This window comes from Myodes glareolus, chromosome 27 (assembly GCF_982192425.1).
Source record: "Myodes glareolus chromosome 27, mMyoGla1.1, whole genome shotgun sequence".
NCBI lineage: Eukaryota > Metazoa > Chordata > Mammalia > Rodentia > Cricetidae > Myodes > Myodes glareolus.
Genome location: NC_142052.1, coordinates 26,573,793 through 26,597,303, shown reverse-complemented (window position 1 = coordinate 26,597,303; position 23,511 = coordinate 26,573,793). Strand labels below are relative to the sequence as shown.

Below are 23,511 nucleotides of genomic sequence, written 5' to 3'. Positions count from 1 at the left end.
GTATAACTTGACAGGCACAGGAATTGTAGATTCATGGGCGTGTGCACAAGCAACCCGTGCTGTGTGGAGTTGCCCCACGCAGTCTGCAGGGTGATTGAGAAAGGAGTTTCTATTCAGCAGAATGGTGGAATGGAACGCCCTGGGAACTGCAGGTCGGCAACCAAAACCCAAAGGAAGCCGGCACCAAGGCGTAAGGTAGGCACACGGGCAGCTGGCTGCTGGGGTGCGGGCTAGATGACAGACTTGCAAGCCAAAGAATATATACCAGCAGCGTTATATTTTTGTTGCTTGACAAGCCTTTCCGGCTGCTGGTGATGGTGCTGTTCCCCGTGTCTTTCAACCCCACGCCATGCTTGCCCCTTCTGCCCATAGTTGGAATAGTTTCCCTTGGAAAGATGGGTCTGGCGTGTGCTTTCATGCCGTGTCTGGAGCTAGCCATGGGCTCCTGAAACCCAAGCTTGTGACTCCCAGTTTAGGATTCTACCTAGATCCCTCCGCTAGAGTCTTGGCAGAGTTCCGGAGACGTCTCTGGTTACATGCTAATAACATAGCTGCCAGCTGTTTGGGCTGCGCCTCAGAGCAGTCTGAGCTCAGCTTCCCTTGGGTAGAGGGACCCCTCCTTCTTTCCTGGACCTCTCAGAGTAGTGTGGGTCCTGCTTCAGCTGCAGTGACATCGGGGAGGGCGACCAACTCCTTCACATCCTTCCTTCATTTATCAGGCTTCAGGGTTCTCTCTCCCTCCCCGCCCCCTGCTTTGGTTCTGGTGGCAGGTCCTGTAGTGTGCATGGGTGTTGGTAGAGTTGGCAGCATGCTTCATCGTTTTGCAGTGTGCCTGCTGTTTGTATAGTTTCTTTCTTCAAGGATAAGAAGACCAGACAGTGATGAATCTTCAGGTGGGCCGCAGACTGGACACCCTCCCAGCCCTTTGTGGAATCGCTGCCGTGACTGTCCCTTGGTCTAGGCTTAAGATGGGGCCGGTGGTGCTGGGGATGACGTGGAGGGGGAGGATGGAGAATAGTGTGAGGTCCAGGTTTTCTAGAAGGCAGGTGACTGCAGGGGTCAGGGACACTCTGCTTGCATAAGCAGATGATGGTCTCAGTCTCAGAACCTTAGTGGAGGATTCCCCTTCCCCGGTAACTTAGTTCACCTCTGCCCCAGGAGAGATTGCAGGCTCCTGATCCAGGCTCCTGTTTCAAGGCAATTGCTTCCAGAGCCAGGCAGGACCCTCCCTGGCCCTCTGATGCCAAGCCCTCACATGGTTACGGCAGATGACCCTGCACCTCTCTTGGTCTGGCCTCCTTGAGCTGCAGGCTGGAGGCAGGCAGAGGATGGGATGGTGTCTGTGCTTGATTGGCATTCTCAACAGTAGGGTTTGTCTGCGCGGATGGACATAGAAGCGGGGTCATCTGGGCGGTTCTGGCCAGCGGGCACACGCTGGTTACCCAGTTAAAGATAGACTGAGTACTTCAAGTTCCTGCATTTAACTCCTAAAAGAATGTGGTTACAAAGTATGTACAGCCTGTCTCCATGGATAAGTACTGTAGCTTCCTTTAAGCAGAGACCTGTCAGTGTGTTTGGAGTCGGTGTGCACCTTCGTCTAGCAGGAAGCTGGGAAACCGATTTTCATTGTTCTGCTTTAGAATGTTCTGAGAAATCCGGGCTGCTGAGAAGTGTATGCCAATCGCTGCTACTCAGCAGACGTTCAAGAGACCGTGAAGGAATGAGGGCGGGAAGGAGCAGGAGTGCTTCGTTCGTGTCAGGATCGAGTGTGTCCTTATGACGTGCATGAAGACCTGTCCGAGAAAGTCCTGTCCAATCCCGCAATCTATGAACCCATTTTTGCCTAGTGGTGAAAAGAGTAGAGCAGCCAGTCCTGGTGGTGCACGCCTTTAATCCCAGCAGTCAAGGGGCAGAGGCAGGTGGATCTCTGTGAGTTCAAGTCCAATCTGGTCTACATAGAGAGTTCTAAGAGAGCCAGGGCTACACAGAGAGACTCTGCCTCAGAAAATGAAATATGAAATCTGTCTCAAAAAACTAAAGAAATATGGCAGGTACTCTTACTTTAGTCTTGGAACCCTCTTTTTTTAAATTTAATTTTATTTAATTTATTTATTTTATTTTTTGTCTGCCTAACGAAGATTAAATCCTTGGGGTGGAAGTTCTCAGAGTTCGAAGACTGTGATGTGGATAGATCACCCTATCACCCTCCACAGTGCTCAGAGGGTGTGTGTTGGGGAAGAGGTCCCCGAGGACAGCCGTGGAGTGTATCACTCGTAGGGCATGCAAGGCCCCCAAGGGTTTCCGCACGTCGTGCCTTCTGCAGTTGGGCGCTAGGAGTTCTTCTGCATCTTCCAGGTCACTCAGGTCTCCTTCCATGAGTTTGGGGTCAGGGAGACATGGGCAAGCAGCAAGCTGGAGGCACCAAGAAAGCCGTTTCTATGTGTTTCTACCAGATGGCTTTGTGCTGGCAGGATGAGGCAGAGCAGCTGCACTTCTCTGAGCTCAAGAACGTCATTAAAGCCGGCCGTGGTGGCGCACGCCTTTAATCCCAGCACTTGGGAGGCAGAGGCAGGCGGATCTCTGTGAGTTCGAGGCCAGCCTGGTCTATAAGAGTTAGTTCCTGGACAGGCTCCAAAGCTACAGAGAAACCCTGTCTCGAAAAACAACCAACCAACCAAAAACCAAACAAACAAAAAGAATGTCATTAATCTTCCTGGATGGTGCAACAGGGCAATCAGTCACACATAGTGGGAGCACTGAAGCCAGTCAGGCATGGGGGGGAGCACAGCAGCCAGTCAGGTATGGGGGGAGCACTGCAGTCAGTCACACATGGTGGGAGCACTGTAGCCAGTCAGGCATGGGGGGGAGCACAGCAGCCAGTCAGGTATGGGGGGAGCACTGCAGTCAGTCACACATGGTGGGAGCACTGTAGCCAGTCAGGCATGGGGAGAGCACTGCAGTCAGTCACAAATGGTGGGAGCACTGCAGCCAGTCAGGCATGGGGGAAGTACTGCAGTCAGTCAGACATGGGGGGGGCACTGCAGTCAGTCACAAATGGTGGGAGCACTGCAACCAGTCAGGCATGGGGGAAGTACTGCAGTCAGTCAGGCATGGGGGAAGTAGTGCAGCCAGTCAGGCATGGGGGAAGTACTGCAGTCAGTCAGGCATGGGGGGAGCACAGCAGCCAGTCAGGCATGGGGGGAGCACAGCAGCCAGTCAGGCATGGGGGGAGCACAGCAGCCAGTCAGGCATGCAGAGAGCACAGCAGCCAGTCAGCCATGGGGGAAGTAGTGCAGCCAGTCAGGCATGGGGGGAGCACAGCAGTCAGTCACTCATGGAAGACTGACTTGTTCCATCACATGGGTGACAGCCTGGGCAGCAGCAAGTCTCAGAACTGGTGTCAGTACTTCTTCCACGTGATGAGGGAGCCCTTGCAGACATCACTCCTGCCCCCGTTGATCTTTGGGGATTTATGAGGCCAATCAAACAGGGCTGCTTTGTGAACTTCACTGTTGTTCTATTTACTGAACACAAAGAAGAAGAGAGTTTCTTAAGAACCAAGGTAGTACAGATTGCTTCAAGGCCTGGGGACCTCGGCTGAAAAGGCAGTTGACTTTCTTAACCTCTGCCAGACAAGGGCCACGAGTACCTGCCTTGGGAGCCTTCGGAATTCTCTGGTATTCTGCTGAGAACCACTTCCCAGATTTGCAAACCCTTAGCTTCTTTCTTTGGTCTCTGTGTTTAATTTCCTGTAGTTACAGCAACCAGAACAGAGGACGGAAGTAAAGGCTCTGAAGTGGTTCTTGTTCACTTGTGGGTGTTCTCAGTGTCCGTGTGTGTTCTTACGTAGGACCTCAGCTTTCCACGCTCTGTGATGCCCACTGTCTCCCTGTTCTGTCCTCGTGTCCCTCTGGGGGACTTGAGGAAGGAGGCATGCAAGGGGGAGGAGATGAGTTACCCCAGTTCATGCACCTCAGCTAGTCTGTGGAGAACCTCGGCTCCAGCATAGCACTTGTCCAACCTCCCTGTCCTGGTAGAAGATTCCAGTCAGACACATGAGAGTTTTATAGTGGCCGCAGGGTAGATGTATATAGTCCTAGAGTCCCATTAGCTCTGCCACCAGCTTGGATGAGCGATTTTGGTGATTTTTTTTTTCTGGGTCCTGATGGTTAACTATATTGGATCTCTACAGAGTTACCAGGGGCCACCATGTTACTGATACATGTTGGGCTTCATTTAACGTTCTCTTTCTTCACAAATATCTTGTGTGGCTTTTATGTTCATGGTTTCCCCCCAGAACTATCAGTTCAGTTTCTTGACAAAACAGCGAATCATGGGTCTTCCCAGGGCCCGATCTGCAAAGGTTCTGGGCTCACTGCTGCTTTGTCATGGCTCCTGTCTCTCCAGAAGCCAACAGCACCAACAGGAAGAATGACGTTTGTGAATGCGTGCGTGCTTGCCTGTGTACATGCATGCATGCATGCATGCGTGCGTGTGTGTGTTGGGGTTGAGGTGTGAGGGATCATAAGACACGCGTTTAATATTTTCAGATAACCCTCCCTCGGGCTGTTTTTGCCTGGCAGGATGACAGCGCCGATCTGAAGTGCCAGCTTCAGTTTGCCAAAGAGGAAGCCTCCCTGATGCGCAAGAAGATGGCCAAGCTAGGCCGGGAAAAGGACGAATTGGAGCAGGAACTGCAGAAGTACAAGTCCCTCTACGGTGACGTGGACAGCCCCCTCCCCACAGGGGAGGCGGGTGGGCCTCCCAGCACCCGGGAGGCAGAGCTGAAGCTGCGGCTGAAGCTGGTGGAGGAGGAAGCCAACATCTTGGGCCGGAAGATCGTGGAACTGGAGGTGGAAAACCGTGGCCTCAAAGCAGAGATGGAGGACATGCGGGTTCAGCACGAGCGGGAGGGGACAGGCAGGGACCACGTGCCAAGCATTCCTACCTCACCCTTCGGGGACTCGCTGGAATCCTCCACGGAGCTCCGCCGGCACCTGCAGTTTGTGGAGGAAGAAGCCGAGCTGCTGAGGAGGTCCATATCGGAGATCGAGGACCACAATCGGCAGCTGACCCACGAGCTGAGCAAGTTCAAGTTTGAGCCTCACCAGGAGTCGTTAGGGTGGCGTGGGGACGGTGTATCTAAGGGTCCCGGGTCCGGCGTTCCCCTGCAGGAGGAGCTGAAGTCAGCCAGGCTGCAGATCGATGAGCTGAGCGGGAAGGTGCTGAAGCTGCAGTTTGAGAACCGGCTGCTGCTGTCCAATGTCCAGCGGTGCGACCTTGCTGCACACCTGGGGCTGCGCGCACCGAGTCCTCGAGACAGTGACGCGGATAGCGATGCAGGCAAGAAGGAGAGTGACGGGGAGGAGGGCCGCTTGCCGCAGCCAAAGCGGGAAGGCCCTGTTGGTGGCGAGAGTGACTCCGAGGACATATGCGAGAAGACCTCAGGGTTTGGGAGTGGGAAGCCTTCAGAGGCGAGTGAGCCGTGCCCAGCAGAACTCTTAAGGGTCCGGGAAGACACCGAGTGCCTGGTGACCATAAAGCAGGAGGCCCAGCGGCTTGAGCGGACGGTGGAGCGCCTCATCACCGACACCGACGGTTTCATCCATGACTCAGGCCTGCGGGGCAGGGGGTTGGCCTCGCCTGGGGTCCAAGGTGAAGGTGAGGGCGGCCAGAACGAGCCCCACTTGTTGGAGACCATCAACGTGAAGATGAAGGCTTTCAGGAAGGAACTGCAAGCCTTCCTGGAGCAGATGACCCGGATGGTGGACGGTCTGTCGCCCTTATCCCACCTGACAGAGTCGTCCAGCTTCCTGTCCACTGTGACGTCTGTGTCCCGGGACTCCCCCATCGGGACCCTGGGGAAGGAGCTGGGCCCAGACTTGCAGGTAAGGGGGCTCACGACTTCGCCTCCCTGCTCAGTCCCGTTCTTCCTCCTCCTCGCTGGCATTGCTGCTCTGGTGTTCGCACTGCTCACGGCTGCTTGGTTTTGATTTCAGACCTGCATTGTACTAAAGCCTCGGCGTCAAACAAACCTCTCTTGGCTGGTTTCATTTTTTTTCCTTTCTTTTAATTTTGTTTTGTAAGTTCCTTTTTGTTTCCTTGTTCCTTCCCCTGTTCACTTTTAATTGCACTGCGATTCCCGGTTTAGAGGGCCTTCTGTGACCAGGCTAAGCCCAGTGGAGACGCTAGGGACCCGTGCAGCCTTCCATTGTTCCCTCCTTGGGGTTTCAACCTAACCAGCCACCCTGACGAAGAAGCTATGAGGAGTTTAAGACAAAACACAAGTCCGGTCACAGTCAGGACGCTTAGACTCAGTAACAAGCGCCCGGCTCCCTCTGGGTTTATTGCCAGAAGGACAAGTGCAGTTCTGAGAAGTCTCAGACATCCCAGCCCCACCTCCTCCCTCTGGAAGATAACCCAGGACGGGGAGAGAAACCCGTTCTGAAAAGGCTGGTTCTGATGGAAAACCCCCCGCTGCCACTTGCTCCTGCCACCCTCCCTCGCCGCCCAGGGTGAGAGCCAAGGGGAGCAGCCCTGCAAGGACCACTTTCCCAGGCTTCGCCTTGGGTGCATGGCCCAGCCGCCACCCTGGACTGTGGCTCTGGCTGCTCAGCAAGTAAGGAAGGCAGAGCCTCTTCCCCGTGTCCTTCATGGGTAGTGTGCGTGTGTCCTCATGGCATGTGTCTCAGAACCGCCCCCTTCACCCCGCTTTCCGTGTTAGTGCACCCCTTTGCTTGTGCTCCGTTTGGTGTTCTCCCCGTTCTCTCAAGTGTTTGAGCTGATCGTGTTCATTCATGCTTTACTCTGTCTGCTAGGTTTTTTTTCCCCCATCGTCTGCTGACTTTTGTTGTTACCCTCCACTCCTTAACCTTCCCCTTTGTCTTTCGTTTCTTTTTTAAAAACTCAAAACAAAACAAAATAAATCTCCTCCCCTTCGTGCACTTCACAGTCCAAATTGAGAGACCAGCTGGAATGGCAGGTCAGTCAGGATCCCGGGGATGAGAGAGAGGGCCTGCGCCTCCGAGCCACTCGGGAACTGCACCGGCGTGCTGATGGGGATCCCGGGAGCCTTGGGCTGGGAGGACAGAGCTGCCTCAGCCTAGAGGTAAGTGAGCTGCTGGGTTCCCTGAGTCTCCTGGCCTTCTGTTTTCCTCCCCCTTCTCACTGGGTGTCTCAATGTGAAATTTCCTACCCATGGCCACGCTCTGAGGTAATGTTACAGGAGGATGTGGAACCCCAGTAGACCTTTCTTGAATCAACATCTTTGCGTTGAATGACTAGGGAGTGTATGGAGTTGCGTGTGGCTAACTTGTGTAACACGAGTTCTAATTGGTCTGAATAATAAAAACTCGGAGTCAGCCGTAGGGGTGAAACAGCTGAAGGATCAAAGAAGCAGAGTGACCAGTCACTAGAGTTCTTACCTCTACCCATGCTCAGCCCAAAAAGGTGGTCCTCTCCCTGTGACTACTCAGACTGCATCCGCCTCTATGAATCCTTAGATTGCCTGAGCTCCTGGCCCTTCCCACCTTATATTCCTCTCTCCACCCAGCCGTATCACTCCCGTCTCTTTCCCAAGTGCTGGGATCACCTTTGTGTGAGCTCTGTTTCTCTTTAAGATTCAATCTTGTGTAGCTCAAGGTGGCCTTGAACTTGAGTGCTGGACTTAAAGGTGTGTGCCACCATTGCCCGGCCTCTATGGCTAACTTGTGGCTTCGCTCTGCCCTCTGATCCTTAGGCAAGCTTTGTTATTGCATAAACAAAATTACCACAGACTTGCAACTCTCCCGTCAGCTGGAGTGATGGCTAATTGCAGCATGACCCCCCCACCCCCACCAATAGACCCGTGGGTGCCTGGAGGTGTGATAAGACATATACGGCAGTCACAAGTGAACTTTTGGTGGCTTCCTGTCCTGCAGCAGAGAAAGCAGGGATGGAAACCAGGCAAGGTTTTTCCTGGTTCGGAGGAAGCGCCTTAGGATTTCTCTCTTAAGTACTTCACTGCTTGTGTTGTGTGAGCTGCCCTCATGGTGGCTGGAAAAATTCTTCCAGCCTATGGGCAGGATCAGGGATGTCTTCTTTCTACCTGCAGCTTCCTCAGGCTTCTCCAGCGCCATGGTAACCCAGTGTGCAGTGTTTAAGCTACCTGCACAGTTCCCATCCTGTTGAAAAGTGGACTACGCTCCCATACAGAAGGGGGCTTCTGAGTCACCAGTCACTCCTAGTACAGAAAGGGCTGGGGAGGGCGTCAGAGTGAGGTTGGAGGTCTAGAGCAACAGGTTCCCCACTGGAAAAGGACCAGAACTTCTGAGGCATTGAAGATTCTGTATGTCTTCATCTCTGCAAAGCCTGAGAGCAGCTCCCACGTGTCAGGGCTGAAGGAAAAGTTCAGATGGTAAAAGCTGAAAGCAAGCAAGCTCACTTGTGGAAAAGTTTGGCTGGGTAGGTTGGAAAAGAAGCCCATAGCTGGGCAAAGTGGCACAGTGTAATGAGGTAGGGGCCGCTTATGCCACCGCCAGAGGTGGTCACAGCCAGAAGAGACCAAACCTCTTTGGTTTGGGGATCTGTTTGCCCCAATACACACACACATACATACACACACACACACACACACCCCATATGAGAGAATGTATCACATCTTTACCCTTGTTGTGTGCATACACACACATGCACACACACACACACACAAACCCACCCACATACATACTCACATATATGCATGTATGCATACACACGTACATGTGAAAGAATGCATCACATCATTACCCTTTGGCTGGGCATGTGAAGGCATGTGTATCACCTCAAAAGCATAGAAATCAGAGAGTGTTAAGCATCCTGTTCATTCCCACTGCCCCTTGCTAACTTCAGATGCCAGGTCACCTGTGAAGGTGGTACCTAGGTTTAGGCCCTGAGGGAATTAAATGTTGCCTTCTGGGGGGTGTGACAGGAAAAGCCCCTCCTCTTGGAGAGCTGAGCATATACTGGTGCTAACTTACCAGAAGCAAGCAGGATCACGATACACCTGTGGGGAGAGCCCCTAGAGGCAGAGAGTGGCCGGGAGGGGGGGGGTTAAAGCAAACACGAAACCCTTTTTGTCGTGCTGGAGTTGAACCCAGGGCCTTGTGCACGCTAACCAGTTCCTCTACCATTGAGCCACACCCCGGTCCCAGTGTAGACACAGATCGGGAGTGAGGCCTGGCAGGCAGCTGGGATCTGCCCTGATGGCAATTGTCTCTGCCCCCTCTTGCACTGCCCTTTAAATAACCACAGAGCCTGTACTCGAGCCAACTTGTACCCGTGTGTAAGACTCCTTGAGCTCTCTGTCCTTGGGTTTTAGAGGTAGGAGGGGTTGGGGACGCCGGTGGGCAAGAACCCTGGCATTAAGAGAACATCTTTCCAAATTTAAATGGAAGTGTTTTTTAAAGGATAGGCTTCTCCAGTCCCAAATTTTGAGGCACCTTTTGTGGCTTTGGACTTGGGAGTTCTGTTGTCTATGCTGGAGGGCAAAGGACAAGTCAACACTTTGGGATATCTTTTTGTTGTTGTTGTTGTTTGGGTTATTTTTGGTTTTGTTCAGGTTTAAGCTGTGGTCACTACTAATGACGCTAGTGGCAGCATGGCTGACAGCAAGGAGGAAAAGGAAAGTTCACTCTCAGCAGATAGCAAACAGGTGTAATATAGATGGCCTGCTGTTCAGACGCCACACTTCACTAGGACAGGAAAGATGTGCCCGCGCCAGCGTGCTGTAAGGTAGAAGTCGGAACCCATCTCACCTGCTAACTCCCTGCTGCAAATGCACAGAAATTAGCGGCCAGGACTTATGGACAACCAGACTTAGAAGGATTGACATTCCTGTTGCCTGTTCTCCCCAGGATGCACTGACAGAGGGCTCCCTGTGGGCCCTGGACTCCTCCCTGACTTTGCCCCTGTGTTTCTCATTAAGCGTGCCAAGAGATTCACTCGTTAAGAGCACACATCGTGTAGGAAATTTCATGTGGAATGTGCAGGGCACCTTAAAAATAGTGTTGAGTGAGAAGTGGCCAAGCATGGGCACCGGTCGGGTTTCATACATAAATGAAACCAAGCCTGAGCCAGAGGATCGAGTTTCTGGGTCAGATCTCGCTCGCTCCTCCTCTTTATCCTTTAATCACGGAAGCACACAGCATCTGTGGTCCTTCATGCCTCAGCTGTGAAATACCAGTCCCGGGAAAACTGCGTGGTGGGGTCCGTGCCAAGTATTTGTACATGTGTGGACCTCATCTGCTGAGCTTGAAAGGGATGGTGGGAAAAGTGGCCAGGACAAAATGGAATTCACCAGAAGTGAAGTCATGGTCCTAGAGTGGTTGCGGGGTTCTACCGTATTAGCGGTTCCTGGGTGGTGGAGGGCCAGGGAGAAAGCATTCCCCCTTTGCTTATTGTGGTAGTGATGTCATCTTCTTAAGCCTGGGAGTAACTTATAAAGCTGCTTTATCTGGACCTGCTCAGAAAGTTAGCAGTGCGGGTGAGCGGGAGGGGCGTGGATGGTGGGTGTCAGAATGCTGACGGGAGGGAGGTTTGATGTCAAAGTTAGTGCCTTGGCAGCCTCGGAACAGGTACGTCTAGTGTTTAAATAGACCGACGTAATAGAAAAAAATTAGGGTGACGTCATGTGTGGTTATGCTCAAAATCGGTGAATGAGCAAAGGGCGGTTTTAAAATCCAAACCTTGCGGGACTTGGTGATAAAGTGTGTATTTTGCTGCAGGAAATTTGTGTTGTGTGCAAATGTTCCCTCCGTGTATGTGATTGTTGGCGGTTGTGTGGCAGTAGAACCACTCCAGAAGGAATTTTCAACACGGTATGTTTGTATTTCGTTCTTTGTAACACTGGAGTGACCACAAGTGTTCTAGTACTTCACTAGCAAAAGGAAACTTGGAAGAGCAGGCGTCTCCGTGGGCGTGGTCTACACAGCCGGTCCGGGTCCTCTAAGAAATTGCTGCCCCAGGTGAATGCCCTCAGATGGCCTCAAGGGCTCTCTCTGTGACCTTGCACAAGTGTGGCTCAGACAGCAAGGCATGCTGTCCGTCAGGTGTTGCTGAAGAATGAGGCTTAGCTCTTTATAATTATTTTAAATATTTATTAAGATTAAAACTGAAGTATGTAAGATTGAGGCTATCTGAACTGAACAACAAAATGTCCCAACGCCTGAAACTTTTGACTATCCACATAACTCCATAAATAGAAAACTCCATACCATGCAGCATCGCACACAAAATTATTAAAAATGTATAAAATTTTGTTAAGACTGTGTAAGGTGCATATAAAGCATAAGTGAATTTGTATTTAGTCTGGGTGCTGTTCCCAAGGTATCATATTATATGTTTTTCATAACAGTGAACTTGCTATCCGAGACACTGAAATCTAGAGTGTTCACATTTCAAATCCATAATGGGTAAACTAGAAAGTAAAGTTGGCAGGAAGCACCTAGGCCCCCTGAAACAACCCTGTAGAAAATACCTGAGCTGCAGAATCTTCCCTGTTGTGACCCCAGTGCTGTGGATGGTGCCCAGAATGGTAAATACCTGAATCCACTGCATAAAATGTGAAGCACACCAGGGCTGGAGAGATACCTCTGCAGTTCAGAGCACTTGCTCCTCTTCCAGAGAGCCAGAGTCTGGTTCCCAGTGCCCACACAGAGCAGTTCTCAGTCAAGTATAATGCTGCCTCCAGAGGCTCTGGCACCCTCTTCTGACCTCTGCAGCGTCTTCATATACAGGTGCACATAAATTCACACAGGCACATATACAAAAATACATTATCTACACACACACACACACACACACACACACACACACACATTATCTATTTCAATAGTGAGTTCTCAGGCATCTTCTAGAGCCAGAACTCACTCCAATTGGACAGAGAGCATATCCGGCCTTTAGACATGTGACTTTGGATAGTAGTTGCCAGGGGTGGTGACCATTGACTTTAGTAGTTCCAAGGGAACAGGAGACACGGTGTTGGCCCAAACCATTGGCAGAGAGTGACAACAGTGAGCAGGAAGAACATTTGCCTACAGGTTGGTAGGCAGAAGTGAGGCAAGAGGAACCTGTCCACCAGCAAAGGTGTGGGACTGAGAGGAAAAGGAACTATGGCTGGCCTTACCCGGGACCAAGATTTGAACTTAGGTTACCCGTTTGTTCTAAGAGTCACCAAGGATTATGTCTAAAATGATGCCTTTGGCAAGCACAAGTCAACTTGTAATCACTCCCACACTGTCAACCAAGTCGTATGCACGATCACTAAATAAATACCCACTGAGGATGAGCTCACAGTGCAGAACTTTAAACACACAGTTAGAAAAATGTCCACCAGCTAGAGCAGGCACATAAACCTGCAGCCACGTCCGTACAGACAATCCTAACTAAACTGCGTGGATTATATGAGAACAAAGACGATATGAACGTGGGAAGTGTGGGAAGAAGAGAAGGTGGGAGGGAATAGAGAGCAGGTGACAAATCAGAGCAAAAAGCATCATATACCTGTAGGAAACAGCCGAAGGGTTTTATTTATAAAGATACCAAACTTCAAAATGAAATAGAATACAAGGAAATGAAAGAGTAGGAGTAAGCGAACACCAGGATTCAGCCGAGATCTTCAGATAACAAAGGGATTATCAGATGGACAATAAACAGGGTGTTGAGCGCTGCTCCAGAAAGGTGTAAGGGAAGAGTAAGTTGTTGTTACACGATTCGGCACATAGTTTAAAAGAAATGAAGCCAGTAGCATTGGAGTTAGTCATCATGATAAATTCAAGGAAACCCCACAACACTGTGATCCCCATTCTTGTGTTTCATGAAGTTGGATGAGTTTTAAGTGTTTAATATTGGGAAGAACCCAGGGCCCCACACATGCTGGGCGAGTGCTCGGCCACTGAGTATACCCCATCTTCTGTTTTTGGAGACAGGGTTTCACTATGGAACCCTGACTATGCAAGAACTCACAATGTAAGTCAGAAAGAATGGCTTCAAACTGCCTCTGCCTCCCAAGTGTTGGGATTAAAGGCGCACACTACCATGTCCGGTGAGTTTAAATCTTCTGGAACTCTAAAGGTTACTGCAAAGTTGTCAAACACCCAGTGTCTGGCTTCCTCTGCCTTGGCGCTGCCTTTTGAGGTCTGTTTTCTCTGTCCTCGGCATGTGGTCTTCACCCAGTGACAAGCCGAGTAACACTAACATCCAGACCAGTTTTCTCAGTGAGAAGTAGAAATTAGTTAAAGGCAGACAAAAGGAGCTAGAGAGATAACATGTCTTTATTATTACAGTCCAAGTTTTTAAGACCACCTACCCAGCCAGGTGTAGTGGCATACTCCTTTGAGAGGCAGAAGAAGGATCTCTGTGAATTCAAGACTAGCCTGGACTACATAGCGAGCCTGTCCGGTTTTCGTTTTTTTAAATTGTCTGCCTTTAATTAGCACAAACTAACTGGGCAAACATTTTGCTTAAATTTCAATGGTGCCTGAGATTTTAATAAACTGTTCTTTCAAAAATCCTCACTAGCCTCTTTCATGGCCATTTGATTACAGCGTGTAAGCTTTTTCAATAAGAATAATAGTATAGATCCCTTGGCCTCTCCTTAGGTTGCAGTGCAGTAAGTATTGATGAGATCCTTGGGGTTCCTGGACACAGTGTGACACAGAGAGACTTAAGAGCAGATGTCTATCTTAGAAGGAGCCACAACCACTCTTGAGTGATCAGGGCCATGCTGTGGGGTAAAAGGCACCCTTGGGAAAATCCCCAATATGAAAACCTTTGGCCAGATTAGTTGGACCCCCTAGAAAGACCCCGTTGGCTCAGGGATGTGAATCCTGGAGACTGACTGTGTGATAGTGCCCATGTTGGATTGAGATGTCATCACCGAGTCCTACTTGAATGTTATGAGCCACCTAGAAGCCCCTGAGGGTAGCAGAGAGGCTTCTGGTACACCCTGGCTTTTTACCACAGCTAGTTTATGGGTGTCTCATACAGGGAAGTTCAGATAGCCACTGGGCCCAGAGCAGCAGGGCTCCCCTGTGAGAACCCCTGGGGAGGTTGGTGGTCACTCCACTGCTGCAGCCGCCGTGCTGTGTTCCCTGTGTGTGTCACCTCGTCCAGATGTATGTCCTGCGTCACCACCTGAGACAAGAGTTCTCACTTCCACTAAACCCTTCCTTTATCCCGCCAATCAGCTCAGGGGCTCCCCCGTTTTACCCGAGCAGAGTGTGTCGGTAGAAGAGCTACAGGGTCAGCTCGCCCAGGCGGCCAGACTGCATCAAGAGGAGACAGAGACATACACAAACAAGATCCGTAAGGTAAATATTTCATGAGGATCCCAGCACATCTGCTCCGAGTGCCTCAGGAGCAATGCCACGATGCATTTTAAAATAATGCTGTCTGTTGCATGCAGGTGCCAAAGACACACAGGCGTATAGACAGGTCATTTGGTGGGGACGCTCCCTCTTAGATGCATCAGTGACAACTGTCCACCTAGCGACTCTGAAGCACATGTTTCAGTAATGTTGACTCCCCTAACCCACGGAGAAGCCATGCTAGAACATTCCAGAGATGCCTGAAGCCACAGAGAGTACCAAAGCTCTTACCGGCTGTTTATTCCTGTATTGTTAACTTGTAGATCATGCACCGTGGAGATGAACAGCTAAACTATTATGGTGATATCCTGCATTAAACATTTAAGATGGATGAATCAACTATTTGGGGGAATTTCCTATTTAATATTTTTGGACTGCAATTAGCCCACCGGTGACAAACTACAGAAAGCAAAACCTCGGACAGGGAGAAATGTGGTTTCAGGAAAATCTTCAGGTGGGCAGTGATGCCCACTGGTAAACTAACATGAAACAAGGGCTTTAGATGTGACCAGTCCGTGTGTCTGTCACTGTAAAGGGAGCTGTCCACTAAAAACACCGACTCACCCTAAAGTGTTGTCTTCAGAAAGCAGCCACTAATTGAGCTATGACCTGATTAGCTTGTGGTTATTTTTAAAATTACGTATTACAGACTAATTATCCCTTTTATCCACTCGGGGCTTCCCAGATCCAGGTGCTCCTGCCCTGGGCCTCCAAGGATACTGCCCTTGCACCTAATTAAGTTGTGAACTGTGTCTAGGTGCAGAATTGCCACAGTTCTTCTCCCCTGTGCTTGTTCTTAGAAGAGAGCTGCAGCTTCGAAAGGAAGCAAAGCAGAGCCGTTGGCATCGAGTAATGTACCTTGATGCTCCAAAACACATATGCTGTGCAAAATGAGTCATTCGGTACATCCAAGGTTTGTTTTGGCTGGGAATGTGTGCTGTAGGCATATACCTCCATGGCGACTGGGCCGAGAGGCTCTAAACGGGTCTTGGGCCGACTAAGGGAGCGCCTGCTCTACCCTGCAGCTTAGAACGTTCAGAGTTGGATGCCAGACTCTTCAGTGTCTCCTCCTGCGTCTTCCCCAGCTGCACACTCCTTTCGGAACGCTTCCTGTAGAAGTAAAGTTTTGCATATCATTTCCAAAGAGAAAGGGTTGCATAAGAGGGACAGCTACCCCCCCACCCCCCATGCACACATATGCACTCACATGCAGCCGTTTCCATGGCCTCAAAAATGCTTTGAGAAGTAAGGTTGTCACTGGAGACGCTGGCGACACAGAAGCGGAGTCCCGTCCCGTTGTGTGTGCAGCATTTGGGCTTATGATAAAGGAGTAGGTTGGAAAGCCTTCAGGGAAGGAGGCTTTGCGTTCTCTTTTAGGTGCTGGAAAGGGAAAGGACAGAGGGCAAAAGGCCAGGCTCTGAGCTCTTCAGGCCCCCAGTGAACACACAAAAGAAAGCAGATGGGAGAGTATGGAGGGAGGTCCTCAGGTCTGCCAGGAGTCAGTGGAGCGCCTCAGAGGCCCAGCTCCCTGACCCTTGACCTTTCTGCAACAGCAGAAAAGTAGTCACTGTTGTCTTCACAGCCACTGGGGTCAGGGACAGAGCAGTGAGGAGCTGCAGGGCTGGGTTGCCAGTGCACCAGGCTGTCCCCCCATGGCACTGTGCCGTCATGTCCTTCTGGGCATAACCAGCATGGCCACTCCGAGGACTGTTGAGCGGGTGCTTCCTCTTCCAGCTCGCAATCCAGTGTAGAGCAAATGCGAGGTCCCTGCATAGCCATGCGGACCTTTTCAAGGGTATCAGCCCTCATTTAGCACATCGACCGTATTGCTGTCTCCACCAGACAGCCGTAGTTGTAATCCTGTGGTTCTTGAGGATTAATCTAGTACCTTATGAGGATAAACACACTTCCTTGGCTTTTGGTCTAAGCATTAAGTCAGACGGCAGTGGTAGGGCTGCCATCCTGACCCTCATTTTGCTCTGATTCAGAAGCCCTCGGTTTCCTGTATCACTTCCACAACAATAAAGGTTATCCCTGCGTCTTTATCTGCACAATAAGATTTTATTTGCACCTTTTGCTTGGTACTGACACAGGAATTGCTTCCTGCTTAGAAGAGCTCCGTATAGATATTTAAAAAAAGAAAAAGAAATAAAAAACCTTAGCCAGGTGTGGTGGCATATGTCTGTGGTTCAAGTGTTCCAGCTACGTTGTAGGGTGAAGCATGAGATTTGCTTTTAACCCAAGAGGGCAGTCTGAGGGCCGTAGTGAGACCCCGTCTTAAAAAAGAAAAAGCCGAGGAACCTAATACAGAGATGGAGATGGGTAATTCTTCAGTGAAGTTTTTGCTTCCCTGAGTGGTGAGCACATTTAATGAGCATGCTAAAGTCGGGAACGGGTCATCACGTTTGCCCAGCGGTGTACGCAGTTGAGTCCTGCGTTCTCAGGAAGAGTTCTTTCTGAGCCACCCACTCTAATTCTGCAGCGCATAGTGACCCTTCCGCTGTCTCAGCGTTCTCTACCAGGGCTCAAGAGGAGCCAGAAACCTCAGGAAGAGGTGGGTTTCTGATTCTTCCCTGCCATAGTAATGAGCCCTTGTGTGCCGAGCACAGGCATACAGGGGAGATGGGGTCTCCTTAAATGGCATCTGAGTCCATTGCAAGCCATGCATCCAAATAGCATTTTCCTGGTGGGGGTTGGAGATCATCTAAAAGCGTGGAGAGAGGCTGACAGTGAAGATGGCTGCAGTGCCTTCCTTTGAAATAGCACCTGCTTCTAAATCACAAAATTGATGGTTTTGTACATCTGGGTGTCACTAATCATCCTAACCTCATAAGGACTCTGGCGTTTCACGTCCCCTGTGCACCACTGAGGTTGGACATGGAGTGCCCTTGAGAACGTGGGTCAGGCTGGGATGGCGCATTGGCTCAGCCTCGTGTCACAGCTGCTTCTTGATTCTGTTCAAGATGGAGGAGGACCACCTCTACGCTTTGCGGTGGAAAGAGCTGGAGATGCACAGCCTGGCCTTGCAGAACACCCTGCACAAGCGCACCTGGAGTGACGAGAAGAATCTGCTGCAGCAGGAGCTCCGGTCCTTGAAGCAGAACATTTTCCTTTTCTACGTCAAGCTCAGGTGGCTGCTGAAGCACTGGCGCCAAGGGAAGCAGATGGAGGAGGGAGGAGAGGATTTCACGGAGGTAGGGCCGCCCACACGTGCAGCCCGTTTAATTTGCATCTGCTTTATTCCGGACACCCCCACATCACTGTCTCACCCATTGTGTCCTCTTGTTTTTACTTATCTTTTGCTATCAATCGAAGCCATGGAAACTGTGTCCTATCCAGGCATGCATGAAAACGAGCAAGTGCTGTACTTGGACGTGGCTCTAAGAGCTCTAAGGTCTTTAATTCTCCTCTGGAATGGGTTTGCTCACATCCCCTTGGCTGTGGGTGGATATAAATCTTTAAAGGCTATATAGTCATCGCCCCGAGGTCTTCACTGTCTCATTCGAACTCAGTGGTTTATAAAAGCGGGCGCACAAATGTGTCACGCCCTTGCACATTCCCACGTGCTGGAGCCCATCCCTCCAGCTTTGGAAGGCCCCTTCTGGGCTTCACCTGAGTCCCTTTGTCACCTCTGACGTTTGTGTATGTTGACCCCATTGTGTCTCAATTCCTAGATTTGAAGAGTAGGGTTTGCTGCTTTCTATTTAGTTTTGTTTGTTTGGTATATGAGTGTCTTGCCTGCCTGTATGTCTTACGCACCATGTGTGTGTCTGGTACCCGGGGCCTGCAGAACCCAGAAGGGAGTGTAAGATCTGCCTGGAACTGGAGTTATCGCTGATGGTGAGCTGTCATGTGGGTGCTGGGAACTAAACCCAGGTCCCTCTCTGTGCAAAGGCAGCCAATCTTCTTAGCCCCTGAGCCTCCTACCCCCTAGGTTTTTGGTTTTGAAACAGGATCTTCCTGTTGGCCTAGGCTGGCTTTGAACACAGAAGTTCCTGTACCTCAGCCTCCAGACTGCTGAGATAGCAGGTGTGGGCCACTGTACTTGTCACTGACCAACTCTTCACAGCACAAGTCAGACCTGCCTGTGACTGTGCATGTCCTGTTCCCAGCCTTGTTCTCTGTCAAAGTACGGTTACACACAGCATGGGCGACCAGTGTAGTCACACTAGCTACTAACACAGCTGCTCCTGTATTGTGAGCAGTTGGTGTGACATTTTAAGTTACCCCATGAATGGTAATTCTCTCTCCTGTGATTGAAGAACATCTTTACAAATTATTTCAACCAGGTTCCCAGGGTCTATGTTATCGAGCAACATGGTGAAGCAAAACCTAGATGTGGTTCTGAGGTTTCTTGTTGATAATACACTGGGATTCCTCCTCCTGACATCTATAAAACTGCCTCTGTGAGCAGTCATTGCTTACAAAGGATAAAACTGCATTAATCTTTTCTAATAAATTGAGCATCTTTGCTGTTTACGTGAAAGAAGTACAGTAAGTGAGACCAGCATCTTGGGGGAAAGTCTGGGGACCAGGTCACCTGCAGGTGAGCGCTTACCTGACAGGCCACACCGAGTTGCAGTGTGAGGGAGGAGGCTTGTGTGAGACCAGGGGTTTCACAGAGATTGGTCATGGCTACTCCCATAATGAGACTCTGTCTCAGGGGAAACGTCATTCTGTACAACAAAAGATTGTAAGCCAAGTTATGATCTGTGTGCTGCTTTCAGAGTGAACATCCAGAGAACGTGCCTGGGTTTGCTGAGCTCGGTGTCCAGGGCGGTCACCAGACAGATGGAACAGACCAAGACGATGCTGACCGAGGCTGTGGCCTTCCCGTGGGAGAGCATGCCCCGCGCTCTCCAGGACAGATCAGTGAACACGGATCACGGCTGCAGACTGCAGATGGGGGACCACTCAACAGGCAGGTGGGTGCCTAGCTCTAAGCCCAGCCTTCTGTGCACCGGAAGGAAACTACTAGGCTGTGTCTCTGTCATCTTATTCCAAATGTTGAAGTTCCTGGGTACAGAAAAGACCTCCATTGTCTTAACCACCTGTCTGTGTCGGGGGTAAGGTTGGGGTGGCTAGTATGTTTCTAGCTGTTGGATTGTTCATCCTTCCACTCCATTGTCAGCTCATCTATTCATTTAGTTAACCCCTAACTCAGGACCAGTGTAAGGTCAAACCCATTGAGAATGTGCCCCCTTGGATCCAGAAAATTGATCTCAGAAGGAAGCCATTCATTAGACAGACGTCTAAGAAGAGAGAATACTCATTTTTATCATAGCCAGGGAACAACCTTACAGGACTTGTTGGTTGGTGTTTAACCAGGTTGTCATTGCCAACAGGACTGTGTTGGTAGCATCGTTGATAAGGAAAAATAAAGAAGTATTTGTTCAAATTCCCATCATGTACAAAGTATTTAACATTTTTCTTTGACCACTTAAAACACGTGTCCAAATGAAAATACATGGTAATATTTTGGAAAAATAGCATTTGTGGAAAGAGGAGAGGGGTTTGAACATCGCTAGATGTTTGGTGTGAATACTGCAGACAAACCCTGAAAGCCTGTCCCCCCCAAACCCACTATTGGCAACATAAACCTTATTGTTTTTTATTTATTTATTTACTTTGCATTCCTATAACAAAGTGGCAGCTATATTTGATTTGGAGACTTGAGACCCTGAGGTAGCTCCCCAAGTACTTTCTCCGCCTACAGAAAGCCCGGGGTCCCCAGGCTGGCTGCCTGCTTGCTGGTGTAAGGGTGCAGGTTTGGCACTGGGCACAGCCCAGCCTTCCAGCCACAGCCATTCCGGATTCCTCGTGCAGTGTGCCCAGCAGCTGCTGCTTCTCCCCTGCCCCCTCTGCCCAGAGTGGTGTGGGTCAAGTGGGAGATGGCTGCCACCAGGCCTCAGCGCGGATTCCAATGAGAAAGCGATGCCTTTGTAGAGCGGCTAACGGGAGAGGACTTTCTCTTCATACACAAATCCAGAACAGTTGTCTGTACCCCACCCACCTTCGTTTTCCCTGAACAATGTGACTCAGGCTGGAGATAATAACTTTCAAAGGAGCCTCTCCTCAGAGTCATCAGGAAGTGCGTCAGCGCACCAGAATCCCTGGGGAGCGTTGAGGTCATGGAATAAGTTTTCCAGCAGTGATCTAGTTAGAAACTAGAACATTACAGATTGCGAATAAAGCTTTAAAATGTAGGCATTTTATTGTGTTGAAGCGAGGTACTGTCGGTTAGCCCTCTGCAGCGCCTGTGATTGGCTCCCGTCGGTAGACAGACCTGCCACAACTAAGATCCTGTCATGGGCATTTCCCAGGAGTGCATCCCAACACTTTGGAAAAGGGAAAAGACGTAACACGTCTGGTTTTCTAAACACTCATGGAAAATGTTCCCCCGGGGTGAAAAACACTGTAAAGGCCCTCAGCCGGAGCCACCTACCAGTGCCTGAATGTTTGTCTCCCCTTGCCTTCTGTGGTTATTCTTAAAAGTGGGACAGACATGTGAGATTCCACTGCATAAGGCCTGCTGGAGGATGGGCTGATGGGGGAATGCGCATGTCAGAACCAGGTCTGCAGCTCCCTGAATCTGCTAGCCCGCCGCAGTCATGAAAGCAAATGTGTGCACAGTGGCATTCAGAAGAGGACAGGAGATTAATGAGCCCTACTGTAAGCGACAGCTGGCTCACTGAGGGTGAACATTCTCCGCTAGAAGATTCGCCTCTCTGGGAGTGGTGCGATTGTTGGCTGGGCAGCCTGGATGCAGGAGCCGTTCCTTGTGTCTTAATGCACTTCTGAGCAGAACCGTGGCCCCCACAAAGCCCTGAGAACCTCAGGGAGTGATAAGTCGCATGGGAAACAAGGCCAATCGGCTTTCCCAAGGATGAACGAGCAAGTAATGAAATGTAACAAAACTTCTTGGGGCCCAGTCCTGGATTTGTATCTTATTGAGCATTCTCACAGTGCAGTGCTGTAGATGGCTACATTTATCATAGCCAGAGAAGTTAAAAAGTATCAACTGTACCAACCCACATTGAGTACAGATCAGAAGCAAAATTGGTCAGGTTGGTAAACTTTGGTAGTGCCTACGTTCTGGCCTCCTGGTCTTCAGTTACACAGTCCTATGGCGCCAACCTTAAGCACAGTCTGCGATTTCATTCTCTTAGCAGGGGAGAACTGGCTGTACAGTTCACATAGAGTTTGCCCGTGGCCATCTAAGGCCAGCATTCCTAAGGCTGGGTATGCATTTCCTACTCTTCTTAGTAATCCCTGAGGCCAAGGCCTAAAACAGAGGTGATTCATGTTGCCAGTCCTGGGACCCTGTGGCTAGAGACAAAACAGCTTGCTTTCCTGGCATTAGAGTAATTATTTAAATAAAGTTACTCTGACAATCAGAGGTGTGCCGGTTTATACCATGAATGTGGAGCTCCTAACATAAGATTCACAGCAATAGCCTAAGAAATGTGGTTTAACATTAGTCTCTAAGGCCTCATTCATCTGGTTCCCAGAGTCCTTGGTCCCCAGTCCAGCCACAGTGTTAAAACCTTAAGGGCCTTCTTCCCTCCACTGACAGGCTTTAACTAATCCTAGCCCTTGAAGCCTTGTGTTCTAGCTGTCCGTGCGGCCTCTCTATTTTCCCCCCAAGATAAAGAAACTTCTAGAAAGAGCACCTCTAATAGACGAGATTAGCATGTCAGAACTGCCGCTATGGACCACCAGTCTCATTAAGGAGGCGTCCCTTCCACAAGGGAGGTGCGGGGTTGCTTCAGTGGTCCTGAGTTTGAGCGCCGCCCTCGTTTCTCAGTTTGTGAGCTGGTAATTCTCTGTCTAATCTGCTTAACAAGAGCCTCTTTAAGAGGCCCCTCACCCACCTGATTTCATTCTTGGGGGACTCTTGGGTAGACACAGAATCCTCCTGGCCATGAGCCCCTAGGACATTCCCTGCTAGAAGGGAAATAAATGGCTTCTGCTTGAAAGCGAGCATCCTTCCTGAAAACCCCAGCCCTGGAGTACACTTTTCAAGGCCCGTCTTCAGGGGGGCCCATTATCTGCAGAAAGATAATGGTTTCAGAAAAGCATGTTGAATTTCTTTTCAGTGTGACAGTGAAGGCCGGAGTGACAAATGGTTTCATTAGGAAAATGTGGCTGATACGCAGATCTGTCATTTTAGGGTCTTGTTTGTGTTTCCTACCAATGGGAGGGTGCGGGGGGGGGGGGGGGGAGGACAGGACTGCCTGGAATTGATTTGTTTGCTTTTTTGAACACCACAAAAGCTTCCCTATCATCTTTGTCAAATGGAAACTGGCATGCATGGGTCAGGTAATCAGGGCAGCTCCCTCAGCATTGCAGAACCCCCCTGTGTTGTGAATTGCTGAAATAAATAGGAATATCTGGAAAAAATAAGAGGCCACCACCTCTGTTTTGTGACTGGCTTTTTGTGTTTCACCCCACAGTGGCAGGTCAGTATATTCCATCCACGTTTAGATTAAGCCCATTTCCAGAGGTAATGGATGACTCAGAGGTGAGCCGGGCTAAGTTCATGGCGGCTTCCTGTTCCCATACATACAATTTCATGTGATGCATACATCTCCGAAATCTCCGAGCCTGGAAAAGTGGCTGGCATTGCATCACACGTTTCTTGGTCTGTGACCTTATCTGTATCCCTACTTCATTTGCTCTGAATGTACCACAGGCTCACAAGGCAATCTGGGGGACCGAAGGGCAGCCTTGAACCTGTCATAAAGTGTGACCCGTGAGCACAGACCTTCATTTTGGATTTTTGAAGTGTCCCACTCGAGAGAAGATCTGTGAAGGACTGGAATGCCATTAATTAAAGGAACAGGAAATAGTAAAGCCGTTGGTATCAACCAGCCAGTTTGAAGATTTGGGAAATGGTGTGTTTTTGTTTTATTTAGGTTAAAACTTAACCTGTACTGATGGAGGAGGGTTATCTGTCTATTGTGTTATTTTCATTGGTCAATAAAGAGACTGCCTTGGCCCCTTGATAGGACAGAAAATTAGGTAGGCGGAGTAAACAGAACAGAATGCTGGGAAGAGGGCTATGAGGCAGACGCCATGGAGTCAGCCACCAGGTCAGACATGCTGAATCTTTTCCGGTAAGCCA

At 50.0% G+C, this 23,511-nt stretch overlaps 1 protein-coding gene across 7 annotated transcripts in view; it reads left to right on the top strand.

Moving 5' to 3' along the window:
• The window catches only part of Mtcl1 (microtubule crosslinking factor 1), a 122,994-nt gene that overhangs the window by 68,901 nt on the left and 30,582 nt on the right, over nucleotides 1-23,511 (top strand). For 2 of the 7 annotated variants that reach the window (XM_087902434.1, XM_087902437.1), the window contains exons 5-10: nucleotides 118-195; nucleotides 4,584-5,888; nucleotides 6,953-7,108; nucleotides 14,205-14,327; nucleotides 17,348-17,578; nucleotides 19,112-19,309. In XM_087902434.1, coding sequence (XP_087758560.1) covers nucleotides 118-195; nucleotides 4,584-5,888; nucleotides 6,953-7,108; nucleotides 14,205-14,327; nucleotides 17,348-17,578; nucleotides 19,112-19,309 — 2,091 coding nt within the window. The remainder of the gene's footprint in view (nucleotides 1-117; nucleotides 196-4,583; nucleotides 5,889-6,952; nucleotides 7,109-14,204; nucleotides 14,328-17,347; nucleotides 17,579-19,111; nucleotides 19,310-23,511) is intronic. The other 5 variants (XM_087902438.1, XM_087902440.1, XM_087902435.1 and 2 more) reach the window with 4 other exon arrangements.